This window comes from Callorhinchus milii, unplaced genomic scaffold (assembly GCF_018977255.1).
Source record: "Callorhinchus milii isolate IMCB2004 unplaced genomic scaffold, IMCB_Cmil_1.0 Scaffold3, whole genome shotgun sequence".
Classification (NCBI taxonomy): Eukaryota; Metazoa; Chordata; class Chondrichthyes; order Chimaeriformes; family Callorhinchidae; genus Callorhinchus; species Callorhinchus milii.
This window is the reverse complement of record NW_024704744.1, coordinates 3145693-3158351: the sequence shown is the minus strand read 5'-3', so window position 1 is coordinate 3158351 and position 12659 is coordinate 3145693. Positions and strand designations below refer to the sequence as shown.

Sequence of the window (12659 nt, the reverse complement as noted above, 5' to 3'; positions counted from 1 at the left end):
ATTCCAGATCCCAACAACTCATGTGAAAACCTTTGTCCTCACCTCACCTCTGTTTCTTTGAACAACTATTTTAAATCGGAGTCCTCGGGTTTCCGACGCACCCGCCATTTGAAATATTTCCTACTTGTTCACCCAATCGAATCCTCTCATAATTATTCACTTATGAAAGTGTAGTAACTGTGTGTTTTGTAGGCTAACTTGGCAGCCAATTTGAGCCCAACAACGTCCCTTCAAACAGCCGCAAGCGAATTGGTCTGTTCACCAGAACGCAGGATGGAGCACCTGCTCTTGTATCTCTCCATCATCACAAATGACTCATTATTTTGCTATCGGAGTGTGAAACACCCCTCACATTGGCAATGAAAGCAGTCGCAGTGCTTTGCATATGTAACCGCTGCCCTCAGTATGTGAAGGGGATAAATACCTCTCATATTCAGACAACTTCATACAGTTTCTGACCAACGTCTCTGCGGTCTTTACAAGGCTTCCAGACATCCAGAAACCATGTACTGCTTAGTGCTCGCTCTCTCTGTACTATTCATGGCTCAGGGAGTCACCAGTCGCCGTGAGTAAACCCCAATGTTCGTCTCTCTCCTCCTCACCGAACCCCTCCAGCCCTACACTCCCCGCCCGACTCGCTCCTCACGCATCATCGGTGCGGTGTGAGTGATGCTGTGTGAGTTTGAGCTGTTGCGAAGCTCTGAGACGTCTGTGTGGTGTGAGCGGCGCTGTATAACTCAATATAACTCTGCCCGTGTAGCTGGAATTCGAGATAGAGATGGAGGTGGTGATGTGATGAAATGGCTGTCCTTGGATTGTGAATTGCTTGGAGGAGTGTGCGCGGATTCGTGTCTGACAACACAGAAAGATGTTGGAGATTGCTCTGATGTTGGGGGCATTTGCTGCAGATAAAGAAGGCAAAGCTGAGGCAGCGGAATGGAGCGCTGTCTGTCACCAGCGCAGGAGAAAGGATGGGATTGTCAATGTCTCAGCCACCGGCCTCCTGTAGCTTGTAACCCACTCCCTGAACAACAGGGCGGAGGGCAATAAATAAATATCATTCATCTCATGATCAGTCTGGTCTTTGTGTTTCTCAGAGAGAGTGTGAGAGAGAGAGAGGTCACTGAATCCATGAGTGTATGTGGGCACTGCTGTTCGCAATCGGCTGCCACATTTGACCCAAACAATGCTCAGTCAATCCTCTTTAAAGTATAAATTGTGAAGCAATTTGAGAAGTCTCAAAAACGTGATAAGATGCTATTTCAAATGCAAGGATTATTATTATTATTATTATTACAGCTCTCCCAGTTCAGCTATCGGACAGGTTAGATACAGACATGGGTGAGCATCACACCACACACCATGTCTCGCCAGGCTCCACTGGTTCCCTATTGCTGAAAGCTCTGTCTTGTTCAAATTCAACTGAAGTAAATTTGCCCTCATCCAGGACTTGATGTCCGACAGGCAGTCTGTCAGGACAGCAGTGGTCCTGGAGTTGAGGGTGGAAGCAGGAAGGTAGAGTTTGGTGTCATCTTATACATATGGAAGTTGACCCCGTTTTCAGCGGATGATGTCACCAGGGGGGAGCATGTAGATATTAAAGAGGAGAGGGCCAAAGACAGAGCCCGGGTGGATGCCAGACGTGACAGTGCAGGGGCTGGAGGAGGACGTTTCTATTATCTTTGGGGACTTTCGCCAGGTATCTGACACATACGGAAACCCATCACCATACTTACAAATATCATCCCACTCAGCTCCTGCTAGTCCTGTAAGCCCAAGACCTATCGGGTTGGTTGGTCCTGACTGGACAAGCAGTGGGAAAGCCTACAGTATCAAAGGCAAGCGATGTGGTTTTAGTTGATTGGAATCCAGCAGTTACCCCAACACACACTCTGGGGTCCCCAAGCCTTGGTTCCTGCCAAACCTGCACCTGATACTTTCTGGAATTAGGTACGTGGGATACCTCCTTCTGGGGAGAGAGAGTGTGTATTCCATTCCCACAATCTACCTCCGGGATTTCCATGTGTAGGTGGGAGGCATGGAATTCTCACCGTGGTTTAGAAAACTCTTAAGCACAGTGATGGGTTTCCGTATGTGTCAAACACCCGACTGAGCAAATTTAAAAAATAATAAAATAAAAGTCAATCCCTTAATCGTTGTGAAGGACAAAATACGATGACAGTGAGACTAAATCTTAACGTGACCCAATCCTTGCCTGAGGTTGGGAAGAAGGCTCTTTGTTTATTATTATTATTAAAACTCAAGCACAACTCGTCTCAAGATCACAACCAGTATCCCACGACTGCAGAGTGGGTCACCCCCAGACCAGGCACCCGATCCTCACACTTTGTGAATTAAATCTTCTGAGAGTGAGTGGGTGAATGTGCGCGTGTGTGTGAGTGAATGAGTGGGTGTTTGTGTGGGTGAGTGAGTGAGTGTTTGTGAGTGAGAGTAAGTCAGTCAGTCAGTGAGTCAGTGAGTGAGCAAGAAATTGACTGCCACGTTTCTCTCACAAAATACACAGTCAATCCACTTTACAGTATATTCTATGAAACGCTTTAAGACGTCTCAACGACATAATAAGGCGCTCTACCAAATACAGCGATTATTATTAACTATATATGATTATTAACATAAGAACAGAAGGAGGCCATTCGGCCCAGAGAGCCTGAGCCAACACTTTCCAGTTGCAATCCACAACTCAACGCCATCACCTCCCTCTCTCTCTCCAGAAACCCTAATATCACTGTCTATGTACCTATCAAGTAATTATCTATTTGCCTTTTAAAATGATCCATTGACTCAGCCTCCACTGCCCTCTAAGGGAGTGAATTCCACACTCCCAACACTCACTGTGTAACAATGTTATCCCTCTGTCACTTCTAAACGGTTTAGCCTCAAGTTTAAGACTTTGGCCTCTCGTCCTCAATTCCCTCACCAGAGGAAACAGCTGCTCACTATTGACCTGTTAAATCCCTTCACAAAGTTATACACCTATACATTCCCTTCCCTTTCACATATGCAACAAGTGTCCTCTCAAATAAATTGCTTATTTTTGGTCGACCCGGATGTCTGACAGATGCAGAAAACCATCATTGTGTTTAAAAGTACCCAAACCCGATGGATGAACACCACGTGGATGTTTCCTGGTGACTGAAATGGAATGCGCTCTCTCCCTGGAGGGACACCTCCTGCTTCCCTAATTCTGGACAGTTTTAGGTGCAGGTTGGCAAGAGCCAAGATTTGGTGTCCCCAGAGTGTGCGTTGGGGTAACTGCTGGAGTTTAATCAGCTGAAGCTGCATAGCTTGTCATTGATATCACTGTCTGGCATTATTTGCTATTATCAGGGTGCGCTGTTTGAAAAGAGATGGAGTTTCTCTCTCCCGACGTCATGTCCATCGATTCCCCCAAAATACATTTGGTCACTCACTCCAGGACTGTTTGTGGGGCACTGCTGTGTGCAAACTCACTGCTACGTTTCACCCACAAAATACAGTCACTGCCCTTACAGTATATCCTGTGAAGCGCTTTGAGACGTCCCAACGACCTGATAAGGCGCTGTATCAAATACAAGGATTATTATTATTATTTTATTTTAACCAGTTGTTGTTGTTGTTGGGGTACTATCGCCACCTGGTGGTGGAGAGGAAGCACAGCTTGACTGCAGTTACAGTAGAGTGACATCGCTCTCTGCTGGAAGCAAAACTGCACAACAGCACAGACTGTACGGCCTGAACATGATTTCACAAGATCATAAAAATCACGAGGCTGGTTCAGATGAGGCAGTCCCTCGGGCCCATTTAATGTCATCTTAAGATCCGTCTCAAGACCCACCTCTTTGATGACGCTCTGTCATCTTACTCCTAACTTCCACCCTGAGCTCCCACTCCCAGCTCACTGCCAAACCAGGACTGTTAGGAGCCTTGGAACGTCCTCCCGATGTGAGACACTGTATAAATTAGTAAATCTGTTGTATTCCTAGAACCTATTGTACACAATTAGCTGCCGGTTTCTCCCATAAAATACACAGTCAATCCACTTTACAGTATATCCTGTGAAGCGCTTTGTGACGTCTCAATCACGTGATGAGGCGCTGTATCAAAAGCAAGGATTATTATTATTTATCACAACCATCGAGCTGTTCCATGGTCTCGACAACCCTTATTTGGGAACTTGTTCCAAATCTTTGTCATCTTTGTTCCAGTGGCTTATTACCCCCACCCGCCCGAGTTCTGGTGTAATATTCTGCAGGTCCGTCTCAGTCAGAGGTTTCTCCGTTGTTTTAGACACTTCAATCAAATCACCTTTTACCCTCTTCAGAACAGAACCCGGGTCTGCTGCTCTTTCATCATAACAATAGTAACCTTTGCATTTGATATAGCGGCTTATCACATCATCAAGACATGTGGTGTGGTGACTGTATATTGTGGGTGAAACACGACAGCCAATTGAGCACAGCAGAATCCCACAAACAGCCACAGAATGACTGACCAATTTTATTTTGGGGACTGTTGTCCAAGACAGTGGGAGACAAAAAGTCCCTCTTCTGTTCAAATTGTGTCATGGGATCGTTAATATTCACCTGAACAGGCGGACGGGACCTCGGTTTAACGTCTCATCTGAAGGACGGCACCTCTGACCAATGCAACACACCCCCAGTATTGCATTGGAGCGTCAGCTTAGACCATATGATTCCAAGTCCTGACGTGGGGTTTGAACCTAAATACGCTTTTGACGGTGCCTTCAGCTCCCCTCTCAAATCTCGACCCCATCCTCACCTCCTCCCTTCCCGCCCCTCACCCTGACCATTTCCCACCTGCTCGGGTCCTGACACAACTGTCCAGTGGTTTGGGACGTCCTCCCGACATGAAAGACGCTCTATAAATGGAATCTTTTTGTTGTTGTTGTTGTTCATTTCCAGACAATGGCCACAATGTTCTCAAATGATTTGCTTTCGAAGACCTTTTATTCTAAAGAAGTATTAATCAACAGTTAAAACAAAATTACAATCAGGACTTTCAGGGAACAATCTTAATCGCTCTCAGACATCCTCCTGACAGAAATGTAAATCGTGTTGCATTGTGTTGCAGTTAAGATTCATCCCTTCGCCGTAACAAACACCTTAATGACATTCATTCAAATACAAATTAGATCTTGTTTTTGTTTAGAAAATAATATTTGTGGGATGCAGAATATCAGTAATTTGAGACATGACATACAGTAAGTGCAATTGCTTGGAGGAACCCGACAACTCTGGACCTGATCTGTCTGGAATGAAATTGCTCCTTTGTAACTCTAAACCCATGTCTTCTTGTCCCACTGCCTTGTGACATCCTAACGTTACTAAGGTGGGAGAGCAGGAACGTGCGGAGAGAACGGAGCAGCTGCTGAGGTTCTGTGTGACCTGGAGCTCGGAGGTTGCGAAGCTCATCTGGAACCCAAAAGCTTCCCTCTCCTGTCTGTCCAACAACAGCGCCATGTGAGGAGCTTTGAGATGTCCTCCCGCCGTGAAATGTGAGTTGCTGTTGTTGCGGCTGACACCCCGAGGCTCACACTCAGCTCATCAGTCCCCACTGCCATCCATCAGCTCCATCCTGTTATCATCCCACACACACACACACACACACACACGCCTGCGATCACACTCACACACATCTGTAATCACTCACACTCCTGCTATCAGACTCGCACACTCCTGTAATCACTCACACACACCTGTAATCACACTCACACACGCCTGTAATCACACACACACACACTTACAGTCACACAAGCCTGTGATCACACGCACTCTCGCACAGGCTGGTGATGACAGGCTGAGGAGGCGCTAACCCAGGCTGGGCTCAGGCGATGTTGTGGAGTCTCAGAGCCCAGCCCCACTGACACGGTAACTGGTTCAGGTTGAATGTGGGGAGGGTGACCAGCAGCCCCTGCTTCCCCATCGCCTGCCACCTCAGGGGCTCAGAGTATCCAACCAGCGTCACCTGTCAGGACACACAGTTACTACAGTACAGTCCCACCTCCTTGATCCCCTCAGTCATCTCCCTTTGGAACTCCATCCCACAATCCCTCCGCCTCGGCCCCTCCCTTGCCCTCCTCAAGGCCCGTCTCAAAACCCTCCTCTTCCACCTCGTCTTCGGTCACCCTCCTACCCCTACCCTCCCTGCCCTCCAACCCTCCCGATCCCAACCCCCAGCTCGGGTCGAAATCCCTGACTGTCCAGCACATTGGGACGTCCTCCTGACGTGAATGGTGCTGTGCAAATGTCATTTGTTGTTGTTGTCTATCGTCACTTTCCCCCCTTCTCAAAAGCCCTCCCTCCCCCCGTCCCTGTTGCCGAGCTATCAACCGATCTCCAACCAGCCTTTCCTCTCTAAGGTTCCCCAACGCTACTTCCAGCTTCACTCACAAACAGTCATGGATTGAAGGACTTGCTGCTGGGAAAACAGAGGGGTGTGTGTGGAGTAAGGAAACTTGCCTTAGGTTTCGCCGTGTCCGGGAATCAAACCCAGGTCCTCTCGCTTGCCAGGTAAGTGCTCTAACCACTTCTCTACAGGACTCCACTACGGTTTGTGACAAAATCACCAAAAAAAAAAATTCTCTCTGTCCAGCCAGCGGGCACCGGCTGCTTCATATCCACCCCACCATCATTGGGGGAAACTTTCGGCTTATATTCCCCCACTCTCTGAAGCTCCATCCCGGAGTCCTGCCGACCCCTCCCCATCCCCCCAACCACAACTCCATCACCTCGTTCAAGATCCATAGCAAGACCTATCTCTTTGACCCTCCCAATCCCACACCCCTCCAACAGGGTAGGGATTCGGCGGTGGAGTGGAGGTGAAGCAATGGTGAGGGAGCATCCATGACAAACCCAAAGCCCACCCCCTAGTCCCGAGCCTCCTCTCCCTGTACGCTCCGTGTGTGTGTACCCCCGCCCAGTGATGGCTGACCTTGCTGTGCCCGGCTGTGGCCGAGGGAGCTCCCAGGATCAGGCTGTCTGTCTTGGGCCACGTTAGGAACACAGCGTACACCAGGCTCTGCTCCGGGCGGGATGTGTACCTGTGGAACCGCGGGCGATAAAATCCTGCAATCAACGGTCAGTGAATAAACTCTGTCACCCGTTACCCCCCACCCATGGAGCTCCATCCCCCAGGCTCCCCGCCTTGCCCCCTTCCTCGCCTCCTTCAAGACCTGTCTCCAAACACTCCTCTTCGACCATGCCTTCGATCACCTTCTGACCCCTACCCTCCCTGCCCTCCACTTCTCCCGATCCCAACCCCCAGTTGGGGTCCAAACCCTTCACTGCCAGAGCTTTGGGATGTACCCTACTCGCCTGCCCTTCTCTGAGTCCATAAACTCAACAACAACAACAACAAGATTCCATTTATAGAGCGCCTTTCACGTCGGGAGGACATCCAAAGGCGCTGTACAGTTGGGTCAGGACCCGAGCAAGGGGGAAATGGTCAGGGTGAGGGGAGGGAAGGGAGGGAGCGAGGATGGGGTAGAGAGTCGTGAGGGGAGTTGAAGGCACAGTCAAAGAGAAAGGTCTTGAGACCAGCTTTGAAGGAGGAAAGGGAGTAGGCAAGGCAAAGGCACTGGGGGATAGAGTTCCAGGGCCTCGGGGCTGAGAAGCTGAAGGCCCGGCCACCAATTGTAGGGCCGTTGGGACGGGCGATGTGGAGCAGACCGGAGCCAGAGGAACGGAGGGTACGGGCAGGCAGGTAGGGGGATAGTAGGTCAGAAAGGTAGGAGGGAGCAAGGCCGTGAATGGTCTTGTAGGTGAGATGTGCTGTTACACTCACCCACTGTTAATGATGACCTACCAGACAGTGGGAGTGACAGTGTCGTTCTGATGTCTCCAGGGCTTAGTGCTGTAGATGGCCTCCCCGTTCACTGACAGCCACTGGCCCATCTGCCGCAGTCTCTCCTCAAACAGAGGGATGATCTGTCCGTCGTGGGTGGGTCCGATGTTCACCAACAGGTTCCCCCCGCACGACACCGTCTCCACCAGAGTCTAAGAGAGAGAGAGAGAGAGAAAGAGAGATAAGAACATCCATCACCCTCGCTGCTCTCTAGTCTCCGCTTCACCACCACAGCTCGAAGGCAATTCAGGGGTTTCACCCACAAAATATACAGGGAATCCACATGGAGTCCTGTAGCTCAGTTGTTAACACGGTCCCCTCACAAGCGAGAGACCTGGGTTGGATTCCCCAGGCAGCTCAAAACTTTGGACAAGTTTCCTTACTCCCTGCGCCTCTGTTTACGCAGCAGTAAGTGGAAACCTGGTCGTTATTCGATTATCGGATCGCTTTTTCGGGGGCAATAATCCCTTCAAAAAAATTTTTTTTTAAAAATAATCATTTTGCCACTCAATTCATGACTGTCTGTGGGACACTGTTGAGGGCAAATTGGCTGCCGCGTTTCACCAACAGAACATACAGTCAAATCACTTAACAGTGTACCCTGTGAAGCGCTTTGAGACGTCTCGACGACATGATAAGGCTCTGTATCTAATGAGCCGGGCTGGGCTGTGCTGTCATCAGCAGTGCCCTGGAATACTGGGGACCCGCCTGGCTCAGGGGGAACCAAACCGTCAAGTGGCGCCGCCTGCTATAGCTATTGAGATTTCCATAACGTATTGAAGGAACTCTCTCACCAAGAAGCCAGTGTCAGAGAGTGTGAAGGGGAGGGCATTGTGTGACCTGAACCAGCTGCTGGATGGAGAGGAAATCTCTCAGCTCCGCGTTCCTCCTGAAGCCCCAGGATTTTCTATCGATGGTCATGCAGTTCTCCCACTTGTGGGGCAGGAGGTGGCCTGGGTTGTAGCGGTCAGCGCAGGTGTAGTATCCTCCGTGCTTACAGATGGTCCCCAGCCCCCAGCGGTCGTTCGTCACCACCGTCTTCCTCACGGGGCTGCAACAACAACAACTAAATTAAACCCAACTGGAGGCCTGTAGTGTAGTGGTTAACTCGCTCACCTCCCACTGCCTGTCCAGCTAGGACCATCCTGCCTGTTAGGACTTTGGATTGCAGGCTTAACAGGAGATGAGTGGGAGGATTCCCTGACTCCAGTCAGTGACTGGTCTGCCCTTCCAAGTCCTATTCATGCTGATTGAAGTCCTGTAGTGGTTTGAGCACTCGCTTTGCAAGCTAAAGGTCTCGGGTTCGATTCCCAGTCAGGGCGAAACCTGACTTAAGTCACGTTTCCTCACTCCACACACCTCTCTTTACCGAGCAGCAATGTCGATTGGTGGATTGCTTTCTGAGGGTAATAAACCCTTCAAAAAAAAATGATGATAATTTGATCACTCAATCCATGTGCTTGTGGGACATTCCTGTGTGCAATTGGTTGCTATGTTTCGCCCACAAAATATACAGTCAATTAATTTTACAGTATATTCTGTGAAGCGCTTTGAGACGTCTCAATGAAATGATAAGGCGCTATATCAAATACATTATTACTTTTATTATAAAGTTGGCCACCACTGGCCTATTTGTGAGTACAATGGCCTTGAGGTGGGACTTTAACCCACAACCACACATAGGGTAGCATTCTGGGCAGTGGCGGAGCCTGACGCTGAGCTGGGGGAAGGTGACCATAAGAAGGTCTTCGGGTATGATCTGAAGATGAGGAAGGAGGGGGCAAGGCAGAGGGATAGAGGCAGAGTGTTCCAGAGTTTGGGGGAGTAATGGCTGAAAGTGCGGTCGGCAATGCTGGAACGGAGGGCACGAGGAACAAGCAGGAGTCTGGAGCCAGTCGAGCGGAGGCAGCTGGTAGTGGGTTGGCGGTAAGCAGGTCAGAGAGATAGGGAGAGGGGAGAGTGTTACTGAGTGAGCCAGGCTGACACACTTGCCTTTCATTGTAGAGCCAGGACAGGAAGCCAGTGCTGTTCCAGTAGGAGGCGGGGGCGTTACCATCACCGTCAGACCAGAGAACCTCCGGCCGGTACTTGTTGACAATCTCGTAGAGCTCGGGAAGGCTCTTCTTGGAGGGAAACTTGTTGGTTTTAAAGTGGTTGGCCTCATCCTCCAAGAAGAGGGGATTGAACCACTCGAAGAGGGAGTGGTAGAGCCCGAACCTCAAGTCCGTTCTACCTCTGATCGCGTCTCCCAGCTCCGCCACCAGGTCCCGCCGTGGCCCCACGTCAACCGCGTTCCAGTTCCAGGACGTTTGCGAGCCCCACAGAGTAAATCCTGAGAACATGCAGCCAACACATCAAACCTGAGAACATACAGCCAACACGCATCCTGAGAACATACAGCCAACACTGAGAACATACAGCCAACACGCATCAAACCCTGAGAACATACAGCCAACGTGCATCAAACCCTGAGAACATACAGCCAACGTGCATCAAACCCTGAGAACATACAGCCAATGTGCATCAAACCCTGAAAACACAAATCAACAACAACTTGTATTTATATAGTGCGCCTCATGCAGAGTCGCGTCCCAGAGCACTTGACAGTACTTGATATGGTTGAATAGGAAGGTCTTCAGGCATAACCTAAAGATGGAGAAGGAGGGGCAAGGCAGAGGGATTGAGGTAGAGAGGTCCAGAGTTTCGGGGGGAATTGCCTGAAAGCGCGGACGGCAATGGTGGAATGGCGGGCACGAGGGACAAGCAGGAGGCCAGAGACGATTGAGTGGAGGCAGCGTGTTGTGGGTTGGGGAGTAAGCAGGTTGGAGAGGTGGGGAGGTACTGGGCGTAAAGGGATTGGAAGACAGATGTGAGGATTTTGAAATCAATGACACCAAACCCAGAGAACACACGACCAACACTCAGAGCTCAGAACTTTGTGGATTTAAGCTAAAGTGACTGACTATCCTCCTTTGGGGTACGTAGGGTCTCCTTGTAGCTGAACTGACTCCAAAGTAACATAATAATCCTTGCAGTTGACATGTTATGCAACAGAATGTCAGAATGGAGCCAACCCTCGGTGACGGTCTCCATACGGTTCCTGAGCCAGGCGGGTCCGCAGTATTCCAGGCCACTGCTGATGACAGCACAGCCCCGGCCTGGCTTCCAGCAGGACTTGGAAGAGCAGACCAGTCACTGGGGGCAGGAAATCCTCCCACTCACCTCCAGCAGTTACCCCAACACACACTCTGGGGTCCCCAAGCCATGTCTCTTGCCAACCCGCGCCTAACACTTTCTGGAATTTGATAAGCAGATCCCTCCAGGGAGAGAGTGCGCATTCCATTCCGACAATCTATCTCTGGAGTTTCCATGTGGAGATGGGATGCGTGGAATTCTCAGCTCGGTTTGGTGACTCTTAAGCATTAAGCAGTATGGCAAGGGGTTTCCGCACGTGTCAGACACCCGGCTGACCGAAAGAAAAGCGTGACTGAGTTGCACTATAATAATAATCTTTTTGACACAGCGCCTCATCACATCTTTGAGACGTCTCAAAGCGTTTCACAGAATATATTGTTAAGTGAATTGACTGTATATTTTGTGGGCGAAATGCAGCAGCCAATTGCTCACAGCAGTGTCCACAAACAGTCGTGGAACTTTTTTTAACTATTTTTTCTTTTTTTAAGGGAATATTACCCCAGAAAAGCAATCCGCCAATCGACTAACAACGGGGTTCCTACTTACTGCTGGGTAAACAGAGGTGGGTGGAGTAAGGAAACTTGCCTAAGGTTTCGTCCTGCCCAGGAATTAAACCCGGGTCCTCTCGCTTGTGAGTGCTCTGACCAATATACTACAGGAAGACAGGGGTGGGGAGAGGAGAAGGGAACAGAGAGAAGGGGATGAGTCAACATTTACCTTCGTGATGTTTGGTTGTGAGAACCACATACTTGGCCCCCGAGTCATTGAGCAGGTCGGCCCACTGGACAGCATCAAAAAACTCAGCCGTGAACATGGGAGCAAAGTCAGCGTAGCTGAACCCCGGAGGGTAGTTCTTGTCCATAAACTCCACATAGGGTGTCCCGACGTGAAAGGCGCAGTACAAATACAATTTTGTTGTTGTTGTTGTTCTTTTATATTCCAAACCCTGTTCAATACAAGTTGTTACAATACAATTTACATTGATCCAGCGCTGCTCACGTCAGGAGGACGTCTCAAAGCACCTGACGCTGAGGGCCTGGGAGCCAAGGGGAAAGATGGCCAAAAGTCCTGTCAAAGAGGTACGTTTTGTGACATGTCTTTTCACATAGTGCTGACTGTGATCATGGCAGGTTTTCGGATCTAGAGCGATAGCCCTGAGCACCTCCCACCCACCACACACACAATAAATTTCGTTTATATAGCGCCCTTCACATGGGGTAGCGTCCCAGAGCGCTTCACAGTGGTTGAGTCTGACCCCGAGGCTGGGGGAGAGGAAGGGGGGAGGTGACTGTAAGCACGATCAAAAAGAAAGATCTCTGGGTGCGATTTGAAAGTGGGGATGGAGGGGGCAAGGCGGAGGGACTGGGGGAGAGTTCCAGAGTTTCAGGGCATAGTGACTGAAGGCACAGTCACCGATGGTGGAGCTGAGGGGAAGAGGGACAAATAGGAGGGACAAATATGGCGTACCACATGCTCCCCATATCACACACATAATAATAATAACAATAATAGTAGTAATAATAATCCTTGCATTTGATACAGCGCTTTTGACATCACTGAGACGTGAAAGCTGAAAGCTCTTCACAGAATATACTGCAAAG

The 12659-nt window shown here is 49.7% G+C and overlaps 1 protein-coding gene and 1 long non-coding RNA gene across 2 annotated transcripts; one reads left to right on the top strand and one right to left on the bottom strand.

Moving 5' to 3' along the window:
• Nucleotides 1-460: 460 nt before the first annotated feature.
• LOC121848566 lies at nucleotides 461-1069 on the top strand. Its single transcript, XR_006084936.1, has 2 exons — nucleotides 461-565; nucleotides 761-1069. It is a non-coding gene; the product is annotated as an uncharacterized LOC121848566 (long non-coding RNA).
• A 3873-nt stretch (nucleotides 1070-4942) lies between these two features.
• LOC103173659 (plasma alpha-L-fucosidase-like) lies at nucleotides 4943-11933 on the bottom strand. Its single transcript, XM_042333322.1, has 6 exons — nucleotides 11776-11933; nucleotides 9856-10195; nucleotides 8704-8914; nucleotides 7825-8015; nucleotides 6952-7060; nucleotides 4943-5985 (listed from the first exon to the last, which is right to left on the bottom strand). The coding sequence occupies exons 1-6, from the start codon at nucleotides 11918-11920 to the stop codon at nucleotides 5845-5847; spliced, it is 1137 nt and encodes a 378-aa protein (XP_042189256.1). The 5' UTR covers nucleotides 11921-11933; the 3' UTR covers nucleotides 4943-5844.
• Between the last annotated feature and the right edge of the window lie 726 nt (nucleotides 11934-12659).